Source organism: Osmerus eperlanus, chromosome 8 (genome assembly GCF_963692335.1).
Source record: "Osmerus eperlanus chromosome 8, fOsmEpe2.1, whole genome shotgun sequence".
Lineage (NCBI taxonomy): Eukaryota > Metazoa > Chordata > Actinopteri > Osmeriformes > Osmeridae > Osmerus > Osmerus eperlanus.
The window spans coordinates 13,987,834-14,010,751 of NC_085025.1; the positions used below are offsets into that span (position 1 = coordinate 13,987,834).

The 22,918-nt window shown below is 41.1% G+C and overlaps 3 protein-coding genes and 1 long non-coding RNA gene across 8 annotated transcripts in view; 1 reads left to right on the forward strand and 3 right to left on the reverse strand.

Annotated features, from left to right (window-relative positions):
* LOC134024910 (uncharacterized) overlaps positions 1–22,918 on the reverse strand; it is a 186,515-nt gene that overhangs the window by 124,812 nt on the left and 38,785 nt on the right.
* On the reverse strand, positions 4,075–7,487 carry LOC134024905 (putative nuclease HARBI1). Of its 5 annotated transcripts, XM_062467648.1 has the most exons (12): positions 7,392–7,487; positions 7,038–7,108; positions 6,774–6,950; positions 6,622–6,683; positions 6,453–6,539; positions 6,324–6,365; positions 6,082–6,255; positions 5,967–6,002; positions 5,314–5,868; positions 5,129–5,244; positions 4,921–5,032; positions 4,075–4,826 (listed from the first exon to the last, which is right to left on the reverse strand). In XM_062467648.1, exons 9-12 carry the CDS (start codon positions 5,783–5,785, stop codon positions 4,456–4,458), a joined length of 1,071 nt encoding a protein of 356 aa, XP_062323632.1. In that variant the 5' UTR covers positions 5,786–5,868; positions 5,967–6,002; positions 6,082–6,255; positions 6,324–6,365; positions 6,453–6,539; positions 6,622–6,683; positions 6,774–6,950; positions 7,038–7,108; positions 7,392–7,487; the 3' UTR covers positions 4,075–4,455. The 5 variants fall into 5 exon arrangements, 4 of the variants coding, with proteins under 4 accessions (XP_062323632.1, XP_062323633.1, XP_062323634.1 ...); XR_009930943.1 differs by lacking the exon at positions 5,129–5,244; XM_062467649.1 differs by having other exon boundaries at positions 6,082–6,365.
* On the forward strand, positions 15,369–16,098 carry LOC134024914 (uncharacterized). Its single transcript, XR_009930947.1, has 4 exons — positions 15,369–15,401; positions 15,580–15,663; positions 15,835–15,933; positions 16,051–16,098. It is a non-coding gene; the product is annotated as an uncharacterized LOC134024914 (long non-coding RNA).
* On the reverse strand, positions 21,077–22,565 carry LOC134024908 (protein unc-93 homolog A-like). Its single transcript, XM_062467655.1, has 3 exons — positions 22,476–22,565; positions 22,063–22,244; positions 21,077–21,559 (listed from the first exon to the last, which is right to left on the reverse strand). The coding sequence occupies exons 1-3, from the start codon at positions 22,563–22,565 to the stop codon at positions 21,232–21,234; spliced, it is 600 nt and encodes a 199-aa protein (XP_062323639.1). The 3' UTR covers positions 21,077–21,231.

The following is a 22,918-nucleotide window of genomic DNA, read 5'->3' on the forward strand; positions in this document are numbered from 1 at the left end:
GAGACTGGAGAAGAGCTTTGTCCTGTGCGTGCAAGTCGTACAAATTGGGAGAACGTTGGAACGTTGGTCCCGTTACGTTAGAGTCGTACAAATTGGGGGAACGTGGGGAACGTTGGTCCCGTTACGTTAGAGTCGTACAAAAAAGCATGCAGGAAATGTGCTGACGAGCGCATAAAGGGTAATAATTCACACGTGATATCGTGCTGTGTGTCTTTAAGGCCCTGGGAAATTGGGTCAGGAAATGTATTGATTTCTGAGTCCCAAGAGTAAAATGTTAAAAAGTATACTTTAGAGGATTGGTAAAGATTAAATTGGTAAATATTAAATTGGTAAAGATTAAAATTGGTAATTGGTAATCAGCTGAGTGTTTAAAAAAAAAAAAAAAGCTTAGAAGGTATTGGGCCTGTGAAATTTCAAAGTAGAGGTTTTAAGTTTGCAACACGCGTGTTCATTTTTTGTTTTAATTGCAAGTTATGTTTTTTGAGGTTAAAAGAAGTATGAGTAACTAATGGTGTCTATTATTCAACCTATATACAAATTACAAAAATCAAAATTTTAATTATTTTTCAAAACTTTAATTATTTTTCGGTTTGAACATTTGTAATTTAAGATTGTGCAGTTATTTTCATTGAAAGTTGGGAAGTCGGAATTTAATTGTTTTTAGAAAAGAAAAGGGGTAATTGTGTCTTTATTTTCCGTTGTTGGTTATCGTTTATGGATTGTAATTCTGAAAATGAATGGTCTGGAGGCAGAATTGACCTGTCCAAACATCGATTACATGAAGCAAAAGTATGGTAACGATAGTTTATTGCAAATGCAAATATGGATTGATAAATGTGGATTTTCGAGTGTGGAGTCGTTTTGTTTTAAGGACCTTATTGTATTGCGAAATGGGTTCGTGGAGAGAAATAGATACACGATTTTTTTTTTTTTTTTTTTTGAAGTGGAGAAAAGATTAGATTTTAGCCTGATTGGAGAGCTTTTTTTCTGATTGGATGGAGATAGGTAGAGGGATAAAGAAATATTAGGACAGAATAGTGTGGGGAATTTTTCATCTATTTCCCCACAGATTCACGATTGAGATTTTCTGGCTGTTCCGCAAACAAATTTCGCCTCATCCGCAGCCAGGGGTGTTGCGGCAGGATGCGCGGGCGCATGAGGGTTTGCGGGAATGCGAGAACAGAATACGAAGAGGTCAGACATTTGCCATTTCTTCTGACAGCCGGTTATATCTAGGAAAAGTCAAGAAAGTAGGATCCTGGAATGTTTTTTATAGATTTGCTTTGGATTCCCGCAAAGATTGAAGCTTGTGCCTTGACTTGCAATTGCCATTGTGTTTCCAAGAAGGAAAGGTTAAAGTCCTCTCCGGAACAAAGGGTTTGAGTCCCTGTTGTGTTTGGAATAAGCGTGTTGTGGGCTATGGTCAAAGCTGATGCAGAGCGTGTTGACATGCTGTTGAAAAAACATGTAGGCCAACACGAATTGCTAGGTAAGGTCAATCCAAAATGCGTGCTTTAATTGTGGGAATTTGAGCAAAATGTACGTGAATGTCCGGAGATGTGTCATCTTTGTTGAAAGTTTTCTGGAAATTGTGAGCGAACTCTCGCAAAATCAGAGGGGTTCGTGACCGGAAGTTGAGTTTCGAAATGGTGGCGTACAATGTTTATCGGTTGACACTGTTGGTAGAGGAGAGACGATTGTTTTACAACTCTGTGTTAACCGTTATATGTTTGATGTTAGACTTTACATCGGTCTGGCATTGCCAGAAGGCATTTGTTTTTGAAGACGGAGACATTCTGTTTTGAAAATGCTAATGTTAATTCTTTGACTGAATTCTCCACTTGAAAACAGGCGCATGCGCTTGAGCCTAGCAGAAGTTGATTCTTTCAGTGAAGCTCATTCTGCGTGCAGTGCCCACACATGAGTGCAAAAAAAAAAAAAAAAACTTCACTCATTTTATTGAGAATTTGACGTTGAATTGTGAAGTATATTGGTTGGGACAAAAGATGTGTGTTTCTGTTTCTTTGTCGAACTTAAGAAAATATTGTGAGTTGCCATACTCTTGATTTGGAAATTATGTACAGACCGATTTTCTATATTATGAGCTTGATTCGTTATTGAATAACGCGCTGGAAATTTAGTGTTTGGGTAGGATAATTGGTAAAAGGCCAGTTTTGGCAATAAAAGCGGTATTCATTTTAAGAATTACAATCCCGGGGTTATTGAAACTTTTATAGAAAGTTATGTGTTCAAACGGAAATGTTATGTTGTTTAAGGAATATTTTTGTTTATGTCTGGAAATGTTCGATGGTTTTTAATTAATTTTGTGGAAGTTCACAGATGTTACTGTTGTTTAAAGAAATATGTAAAGGGTTATGAAGAAGTGATTAGAAAGATTGAGCCAGTCCGAGGGACTTAAGTGTATACAAGGGGAACTAGTTAGAGAGACTGAATTGCGATTGTTGTCAAGGGCAAAGGTGCTACATATGTGTGTTTATTGCTGCTGAGATGATTTGTTGAAATGTGTTGGGTTTGGTGGTATTCATATTTACCTATTTAAATGGACTTGAAGTTGAAGCTTTGTCCAACCAGAATGCTAATACATGGGTAAACTGTCGTCCTCTGACGAGTGATATTAGGTGCATATGTAGATTTCGGAGCCTAATTTTTATGTTGAAATTAAAATGGTACTAATGGTTGATAGACTTGAAAAGATAATCCAGGCTGTGACTGTTGGTTAATGGCTAATGGTGAAAATGTGGAGGAAGTGCATTTTGTTCTGTCCTGAGACAAAGGAGAGTCCAGGAAGTTGAATTTGCAACTATGGTAACGACATTGGCCAACAAACTAACACACCGACAGGCGGGTACAGGCTAGTAAAGGAATTGCAGCTTGATATTTGAGATCCAGGATGAGTAACCGCATGACGCATGCGCAGATGGAAGTTGAGAAATTTACAAAGACGCAAATTTAGAGAAATAGATACATTTGGAGCGAATTTTACATATTAATTTGGTTACTTTTGAAATATGTTACGTGATGAGTATTTTGAGACATTTGCTAACAAGGTTTTGTTTGTTTGAGGACATTTTAAATGAGTTTCAGAAATTCCGAGGAAAGGTGGGGGCTACAAAAAAAAAAAAAAATCCCGTTACGTTGAGTTTTACAAAGGTGATCCCAGAGGGTGTAATTCTGCATACTTATGTGAGTATTAATGGTGAAAGATGTGTCCGTTTAGATGAATTCGAAGTTTGGTGGTTTACGAATGTATGATTTAACATTTGTTCTAAATCCTAGCCAAACAGGGAGGTAGAAGCCTTTCAGACCAGGGGCCTGTTGCACAAAACTAGGATAAGGGATTAAGCCAGGATATCTTGGTGATCCTGGCTCAATTGATCCGTAATCCGGTTGCACTAAAGATGGATAGGGGGCAGGAGGATATGTTATGGTATAAATTACCATGGAGATTTATTCTGTGGAGCTAGCCTGCTCCAGACCAGGCTAAATTCCAGGATCTATTTAATCTCATCCCTAATGTCAGTCAGCAGTCACCACAAATGGAAACCAATAGTTATTTCACTGCTCACTATACATTGTTATCACATATAACTAGACCCACTGTCATTATTTAAACGTTTGTGATCATTAATTTCAATGATTTTGGATAAAAAATGATTTTTAGATGATGTTGCTATCATTAGATAATTTACAGTTTCCCATAGACTATAAGGCTATATATAAAATGATAGAATATTAGGGCCACAGAGGGGAAAAAAACAAGTCATAATATTGTAACCAGTTGTTTTAAAGGAGGACAGTTGTTAAAATGACAGATGTGGGGCATTTCGTGAAATTGTACTTCAGTATGGTTTCATAAACAAAGACATGCTGATGTGCCAGAATATTAAGTATCACATTGTCATAAGTATCAAAACTGTAAAAACAATATGTAGCTTTTCTGCAGAAAGAACCAGCCTCATAAATTTATGACTTTATCCTTTTTCTTCAGTGTGGCCCTAGTACTCTGTCATATAAACAAATACACATTCCATATGAATATAAAAACACAATGTGTAACATTATGTTCCTTTATTGAATAAGGACAAAACAAAGCAGGTAAACCATCAGCTCCTTTCGAAACTGAAGTCACAGTGACTCTACAAGATGGAAAGCACAGAATCCAAGCATATTATACAAAATGATACATACACATTCAAAGGTCTGTATATAACACACCCTGCATGTCTGCACACTAAAATAAATGCAGGACAAATCCATACACATCAACTGAACAGACAAATGAATGGATGCAGTAGCCTCCCTGCAGCCTTGTATTACACACAGTATACCGCACAAACATCATAAGAGGCCAAATTCGTAAAAAAACGAACCCAAAAAAAACCAAATTCCTCTGCCACCGCAGGACATATTTAACCAAAATTGAAAGCACACATACTAACTAAAATAATTCAACACATATTGGTCCCTCAGCAGCCGACCACTGTCGTCATCAGGGAAGATTGCCGGATTGTCCCAGTCCATGGCTGGTGGCACTCTGGGGGCCCTCTCCTTCCTCAGGCAGGCCACATTGTGGAGGACAGCACAAGCCACAGTAATATCACATGCCCTAACAGGGCTGACCCTTAATTTGTGAAGGCAGTGAAAGCGTGCCTTCAGGAGGCCAAAGGTCATTTCAACTCTGGCCCTGGTCCTGGCATGGGCATGGTTGTAGGCCTGCTGTGCTTCCTGGGGGTCTGTGAAAGGTGTCAGGAGAAAAGGCTGGCAGCCATACCCCCTGTCTCCCAGCAACACACCAGAGAATTCACCTGTCAACACAAAATCTCATCATTACTACCTCATAAACACAGTGATATTCTTGACACAGCCATGATGGTTATAAATAGGGGTTGTGTGGCTTACCTTGTGATAGGCACTGATAGATTTCAGAGGCCCGAAAGATTCTGGAGTCATGGACTGAGCCAGGCCATTTTGCCACAACATTGCTGATCACACAGTCAGCATTGCAGACCATCTGAAATCATAAGATGAGGAATATTACACCAATCAATGCACATCACTGGCAATGCAGAGTGTTCGTCAATGGACAATATCAAAAAGTTATGTTCACCTGAACATTAATGCTGTGAAAGGATTTCCTATTCACAAAATCGGCCTCATGGGCACCTGAGGGGGCTTTTATCCTTATGTGTGTGCAGTCCACTGCACCAATGACATTGGGGAAACCTGTCACACAAAGTAATGAGTATCCTACTATGTGTTAACAGTTGTCCTGTAATTTGTAGATCCTCTTACCTGCAATCCTATAGAACTCCTCTTTGATGTCACAGAGTCTTCTGTGGCCAGGGAAGGAGATGAAGACATCTGCTAATGCTTTGATAGCCAGACACACACTCCTTATTGTGCGGCAAATTGTGGCCTTGTTCAGCTGTTCTGCATCCCCCACTGAGTACAGGAAGGCTCCACTAGCAAAAAAGCGCAAGGCCACACAAACCATTTGCTCCACACTCAGTGCATGGCTCCGTGCAGTGCGGTGCTTAATCCTGGGACCCAGTAGTCTGCATAGATACCTGATGCCATCTGCAGAAAACCTGTATCTTTCATATAGATGGTCATCAGGGAAGGCCAGTGGGTCCAACCGGTCCCTGAAGACCCTTTCTCGCCTGAAGGCTCTCCTCAGCACAAGTGCTTCTTCATCCACCACATCTCGCACGAATGGGCATGCCATTGTCAGAGCAGAAAGGAACACACAATTTTGGGCCTTCATATAGGCTAGTGGCCACACCTGGTGCTGGGGGGGTGGGCAAAAGAGGGCGATGCCTTATAACGATGACTTGGTTGTACTGATTGCTGGGAAAATAAAAAAAACCTTAGAAAGATGCCACCGTCCTGTGTGCTCACAATAAGAGCTCATATGTCATGGCTCACTTGACTTTACGAGAATATACCTAATTTTTATTTTCAGCTGTGTCATCTTCTTGGAGCTGGGGGAGGAAAGAAAAATAATGATTAATACATTTGTGTTACAGTTAGCATACAGTGTACATTGAAGGCATATCTCACCTCCCTCTCAAGTTTTTTTATTTCAAGGTCCAGTTTCCTAATTGTCCTCTTTTTTATTTCGGACTCCAGTGCAAGATTTTCCATCTTTTTCTTCTTGTACTGAATGTCTATGTCTGCCAGTTCTATTTGGCGCCGGAGGTGGTTGCCATACAACTTTCTGATAGCTTGTGAGCTCTGTGAACACAATACAATTAGCGCAGCTGGAATTTGGCAGGATGTGGTGTCCTTTTATTAATACGCACTATGTTGCCAGGCTGGTTTTCCCACTGTATAGCATCTGGGTCCTGTAAAAGAAATTAGATTTTTTGATTTTGATGAGGACTCCTCACCATTGTAGAGTAAATAGTACTTTCACAGTCTTAACATGATACCTCATGCCTTCTGGAATCCAGAGAGATGGTCTCCTCCTCATCATCGTCTCCATCATGTGCTGTTGCTGCTGCACTGGGGCCTTCACCCTATCACATTTAATCGGATTCATATTGAAGCTAGTAGACAAGACATGCCAGGCCTACAGTATGCCTTTGATGGAGTACTCACTGGATCAGCATCGTCTGGTGCTTGTGCTGGTGGCTCTAACAGGAACACAGTGCTGCCAGACACTGCAAGGCAATAGGTAAACCAAAGTCAGACAGTCCAAATTGATTCAATATGAATGTGGTTGTATCCCATGTAGAGATGGAAGGACATACCTTGAATGAAGCGGGTGGCATCTTGGGAGGAACCTATGCTCGTCTCTTTCCCCCCAGGGATCCCCTCTAAGACGGGCCTGCCTTTATTTAGCTCCAAGGCCATGTCCTCTGCTGGGGTAAGGTCAGCCTTTGGTGACCCACCACCCGTGCCTTGTCTGTGGGTATTCTTTTTCACTGCTAAAACAGTACAGACAATGTGTGAGCAGGCACCTTCTGGGTACAATATATGCTTGTGCTTTGTTAAATATTAGTCAGGGACCATACCATTCTGCAGAATGTTCTTGTATTTGATTTTGACCTGCTGCCATGTCCGTTTTGGCCCGTTCATGTTTAATCTACACACACACACACACACACTTAATGGAGTCACACTGCAAAAAATTACTTGGTATTTTTGTCTTGTTTTCAGTAAAAATATCAAAAAATTTATCATAGCTTTATACAGTGTGATGGAGTTACTTTACACAATTTCACTCATATCTGCAGTGCATTTCAATTAAAAATTTAACCGTTTCATAATTACAGTACAACTGCATTTTTGGAGATGTGAATTAAATATTTGAATTGTAATTGTGATGTTTCAGCGGAGCGGTGAGTGTGTAATTGTGCACTACTTACGCATTCAGGCGGTCTGCAATACTTTGCCACGCTTTTTCTCTTTGCTTTATCACTGTGGCGGTGTTGCCTTTCTTCTTAATTATATCTTTTACCTCCTCGTAGCCTCCATGAGGATTTGTGCTTCCGACGGGGAAAAGTACGCGGCTCTAGTTGCCATGGTAAATCAGTTAATCTGTGATCTGTGGCGGGGTCTATTTGAGTGAGCCGTGAGCGCGCACCTATCCAGGATTGGTTTCACCTGGCTTAATGAATCCGTGTCTGCTCATCCTGGCTTGGTCTTTGTGCAACCAATTAAGCCTGGACGCACATGTTTTGGCTTCATTGAGCTCAGCTGAGTCATTTATCCCGGATGTCTTAATTCTACTTTTGTGCAACAGGCCCCAGGACTTGTATTTACGAGCGGAAAATCTGTGGTGTGTGATGGTATCCATAAAAATGCAGAAATTAGACCCTGGTTCATAAATTAGTTCTAATTGGATTGGAAAAGTTATACTTTAGCAAAATTAAGTGAATAGCTGGTAAACGCCAACCATCTGTGTTGTTTAAAAGAAATGAAAAAAGGTTGAGAGTTTTTGCTTTGTTCCAGAGCGCGCTGTTTGATGCGAGTTTGAAATGCGCGATTGTTTATTTGAGTTGATTCACTAACAAAGAGTAATTGAGATAGCTGGTAAATATAGGAATATTCAAAGGTGTATACATTACATGCTTTGATAAAACTTTTGAGGTGTTAAAGAATAAGGTTTTGTTTTACGGGTTTATGTTAAATTGTGAATTTAAAGGTTTAAAAGAAAAAGGGAGAGTTTATATTTTCTTTTGTCTTAAGGGCATGGTACAATGTTTTGGGATAAACAGTTAGGCTGTGATGAGGTTGTATCATTATGGTATTGGCTCATAAAGAGGGTTATGATAATTTGGTTTTGAAATAATTTGGGAAGACTCATTAAGTCTGATAAATTGTGGTGTGATGGTTGTGCTAAGTAGCTTGTTCTGGACTGCAGCCAAAGCAAGTTATGAAGTTCTACCTATCTAACCTATATAGAAATATAGATGGGGTATAAGTTTGGTTAATGGTTACATTAAGAACATTTTATGGTCTATGTTTTATTTTGGAATCATACAGATTAAATTCTGGTTTAGGGTAGTGATGCTAGTTTTCTACATGTCTTGGAAAAAGAGAGAGTTGATTTGGTGAATTTAAATACAGGGAAAAATTAAAAGGGAATCTGAAATTTAAAGGTATTCATTTGAACTGTTCCTAAAGGTTTTTTTGAAGAAAAGATAAGAGACTAAAAGTTGAGGTTATTCGTAATTTGGCTGTTTTCTAAAATAGTTTTATTTTATACAAATTGGTTCAAAAGTAGTTTGCTTCAGTGTAAGCTTGTTAATTCATAAAAGGGAAAAGTTAAAATATTTACTGATATTTAAATACATCATTGGTGTTACATATGATTTTGGGAAAGGTATGGAAACAGGAAGTTTCTTATTTTCACTTATAGAACAACTTGCTGTATGCAAATGTGGAATTCACTCTTAACAATTATGATTATTCCACAGGGAAAATGCTAGTGCTGATACTAGCTGGAGCAGTTTCTAGATTGCCTGAATGCATTGATGAACTAACTAGAATATGTTTTTGATGTTGATATGTTTACAGGAAGTGATGAGATGATGTTGCTATGTCCGGATGAGCCTAATTTGACAAATTTGGGCTTACAGGACTCTTTTGAGGAAAATTGTTGTGACCTTGATACAACATTTGTTATGGATTCTTTAAGGGAAGCGCAGGCTTCTTAGAGAGGAAGAGATGACGTTTAGGAATTTATGACTGACTGATGACTGACTGATCTAAACAGAGAGTGACTATGGGGGTTTTATGGTTTTATGAATTTAGCTTTAGTAGTTTGGATTTGTGATAGGATTGTGAGGGTTTGATATGATATTGCTGAGTTGAAAGTATTGGACTGTATTTAACCCAGAGTGAGAATTTTGTTTTGTTTGAGTATATTTGATAAGAATTACAGAATACAGCGGACAGATGGAGAAAGGAATGGTGGAATGGAGATTCGAACTTGGACAAATCCACAAGAAAATGCGTTTTGGAAAAAGGAAGGATATGAGAATAAAAAATGGAGGTTGTATGGTCTGCATAAAACATTTATCTTGAGATTTTGCTAAGTTAACACATGGAAAGATCATGCCTCTACAGTTTGTGTGATATCAAGAAGAATGCATTATTTTAGCATACAAGAGGATTTGTAATGGATGCATGGTCATTTTGTTAATACTTCATATGTGGGACAAGTATTATGAGAAAAGGAATTTAAACACGATAAGCTTCACAGTTAAGGTTAGAGAAAATATTTGGGTATTGATAGATGGATTTTGTAGAGTTCAATTTTTGGAGAAGTGATACTGTTTAATGATTGTTGATGGGAAGAAGTTTTAGACTTCTCAGGGGCTCAGTGATCAAGCTTTTGTGAGAATGTGCTTGTTTATCACTGTGCAACCTTTTTGGAGTCTATTTTGTGTGAGATTCACAGGCAGGTGAAGGAGGCTATTCCTATGACTGGACCGCTGCATGATTTGATACCAGATGACTGGATCGTGGTGAAGGACCTGAAACGCCTGGAGGAACCCAAGGTGGACGGGGCCATACCAGATTCTCCTGACGACTAATCCGGTGGTTAAGATCGGAGAGGAGAGCAACGTGGATACACGCTAACCATTGCAAGCGTGCACCTTGTCTGGAGACGGAAGCAGAGGATACGCGTTCTGCGTAGTACCAAGGACATTTCCGAGCTGTACGCGAAGTGCAGTGTCGTTGAAAGTTGCCCTGAGCAATTTGATCGTCGTTTGCAATCGATTCGACTAGACTACACCGCCTGACAGAAGTTTGCCTACATTCAACTGAAGATGGCCACTACGGATGCACGACCATGGCATCAGTTCCGACAACCTGGACTTTGTGGTATACGGGGTGCAGTGGGTTCTGTCTTGGGAATGGCATTTCTTATTGCTCTTAATGTATTTTTGCTTTTGTATTTGAATAAAAGTATGCATAATTCTGATGATACTATGACAATAGATCCAATGACTTCAACTGTTTCACCTGCAACGTTCCAGATGTTGAAAAGTGATGAGAGAGAGGTTGTAGATGAAATGGAATCGGAGATGGAGTTTAATTCTTGGTATAAGTTAGCAACATATTCAGTAAAACAAGTTTTAGGCGAAGAACACCCACCATGTGTGTATTGCCAGCCACTTAAGGATGTTTCACTGATTATGCCAGCACCATTTAATTCAACTAGTTATGATTTTAATTACCATCGAATTATTTCAGGTGACATGGATAAAACGAGATGTGTGGACAGTAGTCATCTGGTTTTGTTCAGGAATTGTCCAGTCTGTCCCACTAACTGCTATCATTACCAGAGTTCTAGTGCTTGGTATTTAAATTCCAATCTAGGATGTGCAGCAGTACGTCCTATGCTTACTGGACCAATTGAGAACGAGGGAACAGGATTGCTCTAGACATGTTGTTGGCTGAAAAAGGGGGTGTTTGTGTACTTTTCAATAATACATGTTGTACGTACATTCCCAATAATACAGCGAGTGATGGGTCAGTCACTAAAGCATTATCAAGCACGCGTACTTTGAGATTAGAATTGTCTGAACATTCTGGATTTGATGATTCAAAAGGAGTTTGGTCATGGATTGACGGTTCTTGGGAAAGGTTTGGTAAATGGAAGGCAGTTCTTCTGTCTGTTTTGTGTGGAATAGGTGTCATTTTGTTGATACTATTGTTTTTGGCTTGTTGTCTGTTTCCCTGTGTAAGGAAGATTGTGGAAAAGACAATGGCTAAATCATTTGCTGTTCAAATGATGAACTATAGTCCCTTAGAGGATTCTGACTGGGTTCCACCATTTAAGGATGAAGAGGCTACTGTGAGTGATATGTAATTCTCTTGTTATTTTTGGGGTTATGTTTTGATTAAAGGGGGTTACTTTATTTTCTTGCATCCATATCTGTATGGATGTTTTATATTTTTGTATGCTTATGCTTTTGTATGCCTTTGTTGTTTAAAAAAAAAAGAAGTAAGGAATGTAATGGCATTTTTTGATATAGTTACTAAGAATGTATTTTTAATAGACTGAGGTTGTGTTTAAACAAATGGATGTTGCAGTTGGTCTTAAGGTATTTATGGTATTGGTTTATGATGCCTGATTGAGAAGCTAGGGGCACAGAGGTTGGGGGATGTTTGAGTTCTGTGGCCTAAAGGGAGATGGATAGATGGATTCAGTTGATCTAGCAGCCCTGACCTTTTGGCCAAGGAGATTGTGTCCTGTGTCCTGTTTGTGTTTCATTAAGGGTATCTTTACTGTCCTCATTTAGAGAAAGAGCCGTGACATCAAAAGACTTTGGTCACTTGACCTGGGGGGTTATATTGTCTTAACTGTCACTGAGCAGTGCTGACCAATCACAGAGTTCAGAAAAACCATTTGATCTAAAGTTTATATAAGGCAGGGTTTTGGGGTTGTTCTGTATCACTCTGGCGAACGACCTGTGGCTAGCACCTCCTTCGTTATGACTGATCACAAAGTACTTTGTTAAATCATGATCTGTATAAGCAAAATAAATTTATTGTAACCGCCATCTCTTGACTATTCAAATCTACACAGTGCCGCTAGAATTTTTCCATATCACATGGCAGCAATGAAGGAAATTCATGTTGTGTATATATAATAATATACTGAATGGATGTTGAGTCAAACATTTTAAGATTCTTCATAAAGATATAGTTTTATCATGTCATATATTATTTCCACATCATTTTGTTTACTATACATTTTTTATTAATGGAAGGAAAATGACTCCCTATTTCCACTAGGTGGTAGAAGCATATTTACTAAATCTAAAATTGTTTTATATATTCAATTTTATGTATAAAATGTTTTGTTTTTTAAACTCATAAAAATTACAATTGTATTCATCTTTAAGGTTAAGGGTCACTTTGTTAGAAGACATGGGTAACTGCAGACCTCACGGATTTCCTCTTTTTTCTCAATTTTCTCGGGGGGGGGGGGGGGTTTCCTTTTCTTCCTTGAGGGTTTACATTTGTTTAAGTGCAGTTCTATGAGCATATGTTAAGCCCTCTGTGCTTGTAAAAAAGGCGATACAAATAAACTTGATTTGGTTTGGTCAGTGAAGACCTCTGTGACATTGCTTTTAAAAAGAACTATGCAAATTAAATTGTAGTTGATTCAATGACTTAACCACTAAAGTTCACCCCAGGGCACAGGCCACATAGTCCTGGAACTACAGAAGAGTGCAGCTCATATTTAATGGGTGAATAAATCTTAAATGAACACTAGTAATACCTATTTTGCATATTGTATAATTTGATTTTATGTAAAGCACTTTGAGCTGCAATTCTTGTATGAAATGTGCTATATAAATAAAGTCTTATTATTATTATTATTATTATAAACTGGCCCAAAGTTCTGTAAGTAACAATACCTAGACAGGTAAAGCTGTGAGTAACCATAGTCAGGAAATCAGGGATGATTAAAAATCCACTAGTAGTCAAAACATAACTATTGTTTTACTTGGTGAGGTCACAACTCACAAAAGGTGGAGGACAATTCTCAGTTTATGTAGCCAAATCACATTTAATCATCCCCATAGTTGATTTGGTTGCAGTTTTATAACAGGCCATATAATCATAGGTCATATATTTGATAAGGTGTAGGAATGTAGAGTTTAGCCTGGCAGTGATTGTACCCTGGTACCCTGTATGCCATGGTGACGTATCTACCATTACTGTAAACCAAAAGGAAAGTATTGTGGTCTGTAGGCCACATTTAAAACTATATATGATCTAATAACATCCCATGATCCTAAGATAGCTAGTAAATATGTCATCTTTATCATCCAAGTTGATGCAGGTTTGAGTCTCCTGTGAGGTTTCATGTTCCTCCTGCAAGATGAATCATTGATTTCTAATTTCATAGAAAGAGCCGTTTCTCTGTAGTTAACCTGAACATACCATGATATAAGAACAAATAGACTTAATTTGATAGAAACAAGCAATGTTTACTGAAATCCAGGGCTATTGGGTTGGTAAATGAAGTGCTGTTTCCTATCTCAGGTTCCTACAACAGCCGCAGTAGCGTAGAACCACACACCACCTTGTTCAGGCTGTACTGTACTGAGACTGACTGTGCTGCTCCCAGTCTACCCTGGTTGAATGTGTTCCAGGGCATCTGTGTTTTATAATGGTGGGTCTAAACAACAAAATGGACAATCTCCATGACACAGTGGACTAGTAGGGATAGCCTGCATGTTAGTAATATTAACCCACACCAGAGTTGCTTTGATCTACTAGGCCCACTATGATGTCATAAGAATAACCATAGAAATCGGAATGGACTGAAATGGAATTCTGACAAAAAGACACATACAAGTTACTAATCAGTCAGATGCATTTGAACACTTGATGAACATGTTTTTGGATATGGTGAAATGATCAGGACTTGAAAATTATTCTCAGCAAGAGGCTACCCAAGTTTGGGTGCAACAGTATACACCCTTTAGTGTGGAGTGCCGGAGTGGCCTTAACAGCAGTTGGGGCTGTTTATATCTATCAGTGGTACTGCAGACCCACACCTGAGGAAGGTATGAAGATAACTGTGTTAAAAATGTGTTTTTTCTTTCTAGTAAACTAATGATATACAGCTCACATGACTTGGGAAACATTTAATTTATAACCCTAACAAATCCACAACAGGAAAGTATTTATTTTCTTGAAGGTATAGGTTATTAGACAACACATTTCTGTGTCAATTAACACCTAGAGTGTTCATGTGACTTTCCAAGATGTCTATATTGTCTCAATTAAAACTGCAATTCAACTATGACTTTGACCCTCACTGTATATTGGTTTACTTCATTACTAACACTGTGTTTGTTCTTTAATCCACCTCAAGATGATCTTCCCATAACTTCTGATAGTCAGGACGTCTCAACAGCTGAAACACCTCAAGTAAAGTGACATTTTTGCTTTCACACAATTCCCTACTCTGAAAAATAAATTTTGAAAATTGATTGGCCGTGGTATGTCAGAACGTTACATGTTCTATGTGTTTTGGCAGGCTATTAACGAGGAGAATGGCAAGCTCATGCTTTTTATGTACAGCCCACTGTACTGTGGCCCTGTCACCATCTACAGGGTGAGAATCCAGTCCCTTCATCTAATCATCTGATAACAGATGTAGATTTTTCTCTGAAGGCTTAACTTGAACAGAATCTGTGTTTTCTGTGTTATAGGGGGTCAGTGAGACAAGCGGACAGCTGCTTCCATGGAGATACAGTCCTTTATACTGTGGACTAGTGGTTCTGTTCTCTGTAAGCAACACTGCATGTTTCAATTCAATTAACACATTTATAGAAATCAAGGATTGAACTCGCAGCATTTGGCTTTTTCCGAATTAAATGTATCCATTCCCTTTTGTTTACTGTGTTATAGGGGGTCAGTGAGACAAGCGGACAGCTGCTTCCATGGAGATACAGTCCTTTATACTGTGGACCAGTGGTTCTGTTCTCTGTAAGCAACACTGCATGTTTCAATCCAATTAACACATTTATAGAAATCAAGGGTTGAACTCGCAGCATTTGGCTTTTCTGAATGAAATATTGTATCCATTCCCTTTTTGTTTACTGTTATAGGGGGTCAGTGAGACAAGCGGACAGCTGCTTCCATGGAGATACAGTCCTTTATACTGTGGGCCAGTGGTTCTGTTCTCTGTAAGCAACACTGCATGTTTCAATACAATTAACACATTTACAGAAATGAAGGATTGCACTTTTAACTCTCAGCATGTGTTTTTTTTAAATGATGTATCCATTTCCTCCCAATCCCTGATGTTGTTGTGTGTCCAGGAGGCCAGTGAGGATGAGCAGCAGCTGTTGCCATGGAGCCCCTTGTACTGTGGGCCTGTGGTCCTGTTCCAGGTCACTATTATCTTCTATATATCTCAATACAACCACTCAAAAGCTGTCTGATAGAAAAGAAAGTACAGAAAGTAGATTTTGAGAGTACACTCATTTGATCAGAGCCTTTTCAGCTAAATCATGTCTGATACTGATTTTAAGAGAGTGACTTGTTAACTTGAGTGATCGATGTCTGCAGGGCCTTCCAGAGTCTGGTCCACTGGTGCTGGGAGACGACTGTAACCAGTTTACATTTCAGTTCTCTTTCAGGACCCACTTTGAGGTCAGTGTGAATGGGATCTCATCACTATGGCTACTAAAATGACAGTATGATAGGGATGAATGTTGTCAACAGTTTATTAAGAAGGAGAGGTTGATAGACTCATTGAAAAACATCCCTAACGTAAATGCATGCAGACATGTGACCTGACTCAGCTGTGTTTGGACTGTGTAGCAATTCTTGGTGAAGACTCATCATATATGGATGACCCGAGGCCCAACCACTCAACTGTGGTGGAGTGATCTGGTTGAGAGGACCAGAGTGGATCACCACGTAATGTGTTTGCTTGTTATTAACGTTATACTCTGTCATAGCAACCCATAGAACATTTATTTTCAAAAAAGTTGTCAAGAAAGTATAACTTAATGTTCAACTTTTTCATCGGTGAAGGGTGCTCCAGTTTACAAATCTGTCACCAAGTACATCACAGGAGTTAAGGTAAGTTATTCCTTCATGTATTACATTTATATATGCATGAATACTATAAATACATTTTATTGTATAATTATGACAAGATAATCCTTATTAAAGTGTTATTTTCTTCTTGACTGTAGCTGGTAGGAGCTGCTGTAGAGAAATACATGTCTTCCAGCTGCAAGCAAAACACCCACTTCACCCTGTTTGATGGCTTTCTGGTGAGTTGCTGTTAAACTTGAACAATACTTTCTGTTCGATCCCTGAACAAGTCTGTTTCTAAATGAGTGTTCTTGTATTCAAAACAGGAGCAGAGAGTGACATGGGAACATTCAGGGGTTTATGTGGATCCCTGTGGCCAAGTGTTTCCTTCCAGCCGGACCAACACTCAGAGCTTCTACTCCCATCTTCCCGGACACACCCACGGCCATGGTAACAGCCACGACTCCCAGCATGCCTCTGGACCAGGCCATGCCAGCGGGTCTGGACACAGACACAACCATGCCCACGGCCACCAGCACTCCCAGGGAGCCAGCAGTGGCCCCAGGAACACACCTAGACCAGGCCATGCTCCTGGCCCCAGACATCACCACAGCCACAGTCATGCTGGGCAGGCTAGCAGCCACAACCACGGCCCTCCTTCCCCCCCAGAGCATCCCTTCCAGCCCCAGGTACAATCAGATCCTTCCCTCTCTGACTGTAGAATCCTAAGTCCTTTATCTTGATAAAGATTTGAGACATCCTACAGTATGTTGATATGGTTGAGGGGATTCGACCTTCTGGAAGTTTGAAGGTGGGGGAGGACTACTTATCTTGTCCACTATTGTGCAGCAGAAGCCTGAGGAGGAGGAGAGGGTTCAGAAGGAGGAGTCTGGATATGAACACGCTGAGGGGGAGGAGTCACATCAGGCTCCGCCCCCTGGGAACAGAGACGCTTCCCGCCTCATGTTAGTCCAAACACACTCACACTTTATTGCACAATATGTTCATAATAGATTCAGATGCCATTTTGAAAGCACAACATGAACTGAGATGTTTGTTGTGGTGGTTACAGGACGTATCTTCAGGAGAAACAGGTCCAGGACTTGACCAGTAAAATTGTGGCCCTTCGTGAGGCATTTAATGTAAGTTTATCAATATAATGTATGTAAGCATGCAGGAACATACAGAAATCAATATCCAGAAATCTAGATTTTCAACTTGAGATGACCTTGTGTTACAGTCACTCCTGACCCAGGACACCACAAAAAACTTCCTGCTAGTTGCAGGAAGGATGATTCTTCAGGCATCTTAGAACAACAGAGACTTTGATGGCCCATTGATGAACGTAATGATTATATTGTTGTCTATGATCTAGGATGTTAGTTATATCAGCACATCGTTCAACCGCCTGGTGAACTACATTGAAGATCCCGCCCACAGGGCTGGGATAGAGAGGGAGCTGGCCTCTGTCAACGTAAGTGATGACATTGATAAAAATAACTGCATTTTACATATTGATTTATCATGTTTAATTAAACGTCAATAAGGTACATTCTGCTCAGATATTGTTGTGCATTGCTTTGAGCAGCCCATGTCAGCTTTGCCTGTGTTTGGTTCCTGCAGATCCATCACACCAACTTCCTGGATATTGTGTATGATTTCATCATCCTGGGAGTGATGAAAAACAATGCTGCCTTGCCTCCACAAAACGTAAGTTGTACTGAGAAAAGAGAAAAGCTTTGAAGACTTTAGAGTTTTAAGATGTTGAATAATTCATTGTATCTTTGCTGCATGCAGCAGGAACAGGGATTTCTTGATCACCTTTTTAAGGTGCTGGAGCCAATCCTAACTCCTCCAACTGGATGGCAGCCCTGTGCCAAAATGTTCCAGGAAGTCCTTCAGGTACACAAATGTATTTCCTGTTTCATGGTCAAGCTGGTTTTGATTAATTTTATGTTCTGGATCTATGTGTCGAATAACGTCTCATTGTGTCTCACTGATCTCAGGTCCAGCTAATAAAGTTGCTAGACAGCATCTTAGATCTGGACGAGTCCACCTTCAGCCAAGCTGACGTCCTATCAGCTGTGCTCTTCAGCCGGCTGGAGGGAATCATCCAGGAGCTGCTGGGAGATCTGGATGGCTGCTGACTTTCACAGCCAGACCTCCTCACTTAACATTTCTATTCACATCTAGAAGTCTATTTCATTAAATAAACTCCATACCCACATCCCTTTTTTGTCATTTTGTGACATTATTTGCAATAAGCATGTAGGAGTATGTTTGGAGATCCTTTTTTACTTGGTGTTTGGAGGTCACCACAGGTAGCGGCTAGCTTGAGTCGGACACCAGGACAGCCTGGCGCTGGCTGAAAGACTGGCATGGCTGAGCTGACAGAGTTATGAAGTAAAGCTCACAGAATTATCTGCAAATGCATTGTGCAGTACTCATTACTGAGCAGTAGAATGTAAGTGATTTTACAGTAATAATACACTAATACAGTAATATATATTATTACAGTAATACAGTAATAAATAGGTCATTGCTTCTCAATGGGGACCTTGAGGCCAAATGAATTACAGTTACCAACGGGATTGTATCTTTTTATTATAATTTGTTACTACCTGTTTGAAGTCAGACAAAACACATGCACTTCCATAAACAACACATCATCACTTAGTTGTCAATAGTACCAAAATTACGAAATGTCTAAACTCCATCGACATTCAGCTGGCTATTGAGGGTCCCAGTCTTCTCTGCCTGTGGACTGTGTGCAGTGTGTGTCCTGTGTGCAGTGTGTGTGCTGGGTGCAGTGTGTGTGCTGGGTGCAGTGTGTGTGCTGTGTGTAGTGTGTGCTGGGTGCAGTGTGTGTCCTGTGTGCAGTGTGTGTATCGGGTGCAGTGTGTGTGCTGGGTGCAGTGTCCTCTGCACTGGGCGTGGGGCTCCTGTACTCCCCATACTCCACAGTGAAACACAGGCTCACAGACAGCAGCAGGGCTGACAGCAGGATGTACAGCTTCACGTCCACACACAGGAAGCGGCTGGAGGAGAAGGCCATCACGTACCCGACTGCCTCCCAGAGTCGGTAGTTAGCAAACGCTGCCTCCTTGTGGCCGTGAAAGAGAACTCCATAGAGGACTGGAGACAGAGAGCACGATGGTTATGGCCTGATGTTATCCCAACAAATCCTCAAAGCAGTGTAGTAGTTTATTGTCATAAGTTGCCTTTTAAGTGCCGATCATCAAGGTGAAAGTTCTAGATGTAGCATATTCTCTATGGAGGGTGTAGTGTGTTTGGAGTGTGTGAAAATAGAGTCCTCTGTTCCTCTCACCGTTGGTCTGAGTCTGCCACGCAGCGTCTGCCAGGCCCCAGAGAGCAGGAAACACAAAAAATACAGGAAGCTGGTCTGGGTGAGGCTTCCAGAACAACAGAGCCAGGATACAGGACAGGTTGGTGACAGCAGCTGGAGGAGAGGAGAGAGGAGACATTTAGTCATTTAGCAGACGCTTTTATCCAAAGCATAGCCTCACCCAAGGAGAGCATCACAACATGGCTGAAACATCTTACAAGTCTCTTTACAATTTTTAATAGTCCTCTGGAAAAAAATACTGGTCTCTCTCTCTTACTCACTAATTCACTATCTTTTACTTATCTCTTTTACATTCTCTTTCTGTTCCTCACTTCCTCTCTGTGCTGTATCTGGTATCCTACCTAAAGTAAAGAGTGCCACTCTGCCTGTATACTGAGACAGGCGCCCAAAGAGGTAGGAGAAGAGGGAGCTGGTGGTGCCAAAACAGATCATCACGTAGCCCACAAAATGGATCCCCAACGCACAGGTGACATACTCCTGAGAGAAACCACACACACACACACGGGGGTAAACATTCAGTATGTGTAGGACAAGTTATGTGGAGATTCCACACTTTGACCTCAGTTCAAGTCACGCTGTTGCGGGCTGACATGAGAATTCCAGCATATAATCTCTATAGTCTTTTACGTGCATAAACACACTCACCTTAGTATACTCTCCATTGAGGAAGCCCAGGTGCAGGCCGATGTAGGAGGTGACTGGGATGAGGAGGACCTGCCTCCGGTCTCCCAGCTGTCTGAAGGTGGCCAGGAAGGTGCTGCAGAAGGACTTTTGGATGTTCCTCACCTCTTCCTCCTCCTCCTCGCTTCTCACTTCCGTCTTGTCCTCCTCGCTGCTCGTCCCCTCCAGCTGCCTCCTGCTCCTCGTGGCTGCAGGTTTGTCCTCCCTGCCGATGTTGTCCAGAAACACAGCCACCAGGAGCACAGCCAGCACTCCCACACCTCCAACACAGAGACACAGTTCACTTGAAACCTGCCGAGGTCGGCTTCTCATTCAATCAAGCCAGATGACAGGCGTCCGATCAATGAGTCCTCCTTTTTTTTCCTAAATGAAAGATTTTTGTTGACACAAAAATAGAACTTTGCTTTTTTAGCCATTTTATCCTCCATTAAAGGACTATGAACTGACTCTTGATTTGTTATTGTTTAATATAATTACTTGTTGAATCTATTTTTTGTGAAAATATTGCAAGGCATTAATACGTTTGATGTATTAGTGTGGTTTGGTATTATTTGCCTCATGAATTACATCTTTACATTTACATTTACATCTAATGTGTGACTAAGATAAAATCACACAAGCATGAACCAGCCCAGCAGTAAAACTATGTACAAATTACAAACGCATCTACTAATAATTATTTAAGCACATACCATTTAAAAACATTACAGATAAAGATTTGTTAATGATGTGTTGAAATTGTTAATTGATTTGCTTATACTGTAAATAAACATTATTATGGTTTTACCAGTTTAGTGTGTTTAGTATTTAGCGTGACTAGATTTTCTCCCAGAACATTCTGTGGAAGTGAACATCCAGCAGACGCAACAAGACTGGCTAACGTCAAGTGGGGCTCACCCAGGTAGCACCCCATCAGTGTGTGGACCAGTCTGTCATCCGGTCTGGTGGAGTTGAACCTCTCATCGCTCACCTCCATGCAGCCGCCAACACCACAAACCTGGAGGTCTCCCTCGGTGATGTTGACTGTTGATAACCAGACAGCCTCAGCACACAACCACAACCCAACTCATCGGACTGTTCCAACTCTCTTTGACTGTGTTGGGATTTAGAGTCATGGGATGCGTACTTTAAAAGGAGATACTTCCACTATAGAGAAGCACAATTGGTGTGATTATATCGACTGTAAAAAGCCATTGAAAGGAATTCAGCTGGCGTCTGTCTGCACCTGAGGCCGTGTCCTGTCTGAAAACCAGGGAGGACAGGAGGTTCCCCCAGACTGCTGAGGACTGGTACATCAGGAACAGGATGCCAAAGTACTGGTTGATGACGGCCTGGCTCCTGCTGCGGTCCTGCCGGGCTTGGATCTGTCCAGCCAGGGTCAGGTAAGTACTGCTGGCTGACCACAGGGGAGCCTCCCCCAGACCCAGGACCACTGAGGAGGGGATCAGGGTCTCCCTGATGGGGACACAGAGAGGGTGGGTGGGGGCAGAAGAGAGACATCGACAAAGAGCGACCCAGAAAGACTGAGAGAGATGGAGAGAGAGATGGTCAAATACCCCTGTGTGACGGGTATGTAACAGCTGTAGCCACGCTCCGTCACGACAAGGCTTCGCTCTCCACTCACGGGATACAAACGCACGACCTCCGACTTGCCAAGCGTGACCACTACCAGCTACGCCAAAGAAAAGCTAGCTCTTCGTTGACGCGGGTGGCCTGTTACATACCTGAGGAGCGAGTTTCATGGTTCTCACTCCGTTACACCTGCTTGATAATGGGGTTTCACGTTCCTCTGGTGACAATGACATAACATCCTTTAATCAGTTCCCACACAGACCTGAGCGCAAACTCTAAGGACTTGAACAGGCTAGTGATGTATACTTATGTATTCCATTAACGCCTTTATAACAGTTGTGGAACTACTCATATCATGGATCATCTTTGCCCGTGTGAGGTTTTACCATCCTGGGAAAAAGTTCCCCACAGTGTACATGACGTTGCAGCCCATGCAGGCCACAATGGTCCACTTGCAGCCCAGGTAGTGGATGACCAGGGGAGTGAGGAACATGGAGGACAGGATGATGGAGGCAAACTGAACGCTGGCTGATGCCACGCCAAGTCCGTCCTCCGCGTTCAGACTGCTCTGCAACCGTAAAACAAACACCTCCAGAACAGTTCGCCAAAGAGCCTTTCAGACATAGTTCTTCAGAGTAAAACAGCATTAATCAATCACCTTTATTAGTCACTTAGTCATTTGTTCTGTACGCACGTCGCACATGCACGTTTACTGTCAACACAACCTTTGACCTCATCGGCCACAGAAAGCCTGCTGTGGCCAGGCTCTCCTGTTACTGACATCAGGAGATAGACACACCTGCAGGTTGAGGAGACTTCCTGTAGCACTGAAGAGCAGCAGGAACCCAGTGGAGATCACCAGGACGTTCTTCAAACAGCCGCCCTTCATCTTCAGCCTCGATGTTCCTGATCCTGATCAATCGTTGTCCGTCACCCAGGGATCAAAACTGCTGTCTGAGATACTTATTTCCTTTCACACTCTGATGTAAGAGTGAATGGCTACACTTTGGCCCTGCTCTAGAGCAGTTAATTTGCTCTATATCAGGGGATGACTGTAAACAGGCAGGCTTTATTGTATGTGCAGTTCTTGAACTGAGTTGGACCGTACAAAGGGAATGTGTAGACACAACGACTGACAACGACTTTTAACTCATTTTTGGAGACAAATATAGAAGCTGAAGTTCAGTTCTGTTTTTCTGTATGTCGATGTTTTATTGAAATTTTATCAATCTTGTACGCTTT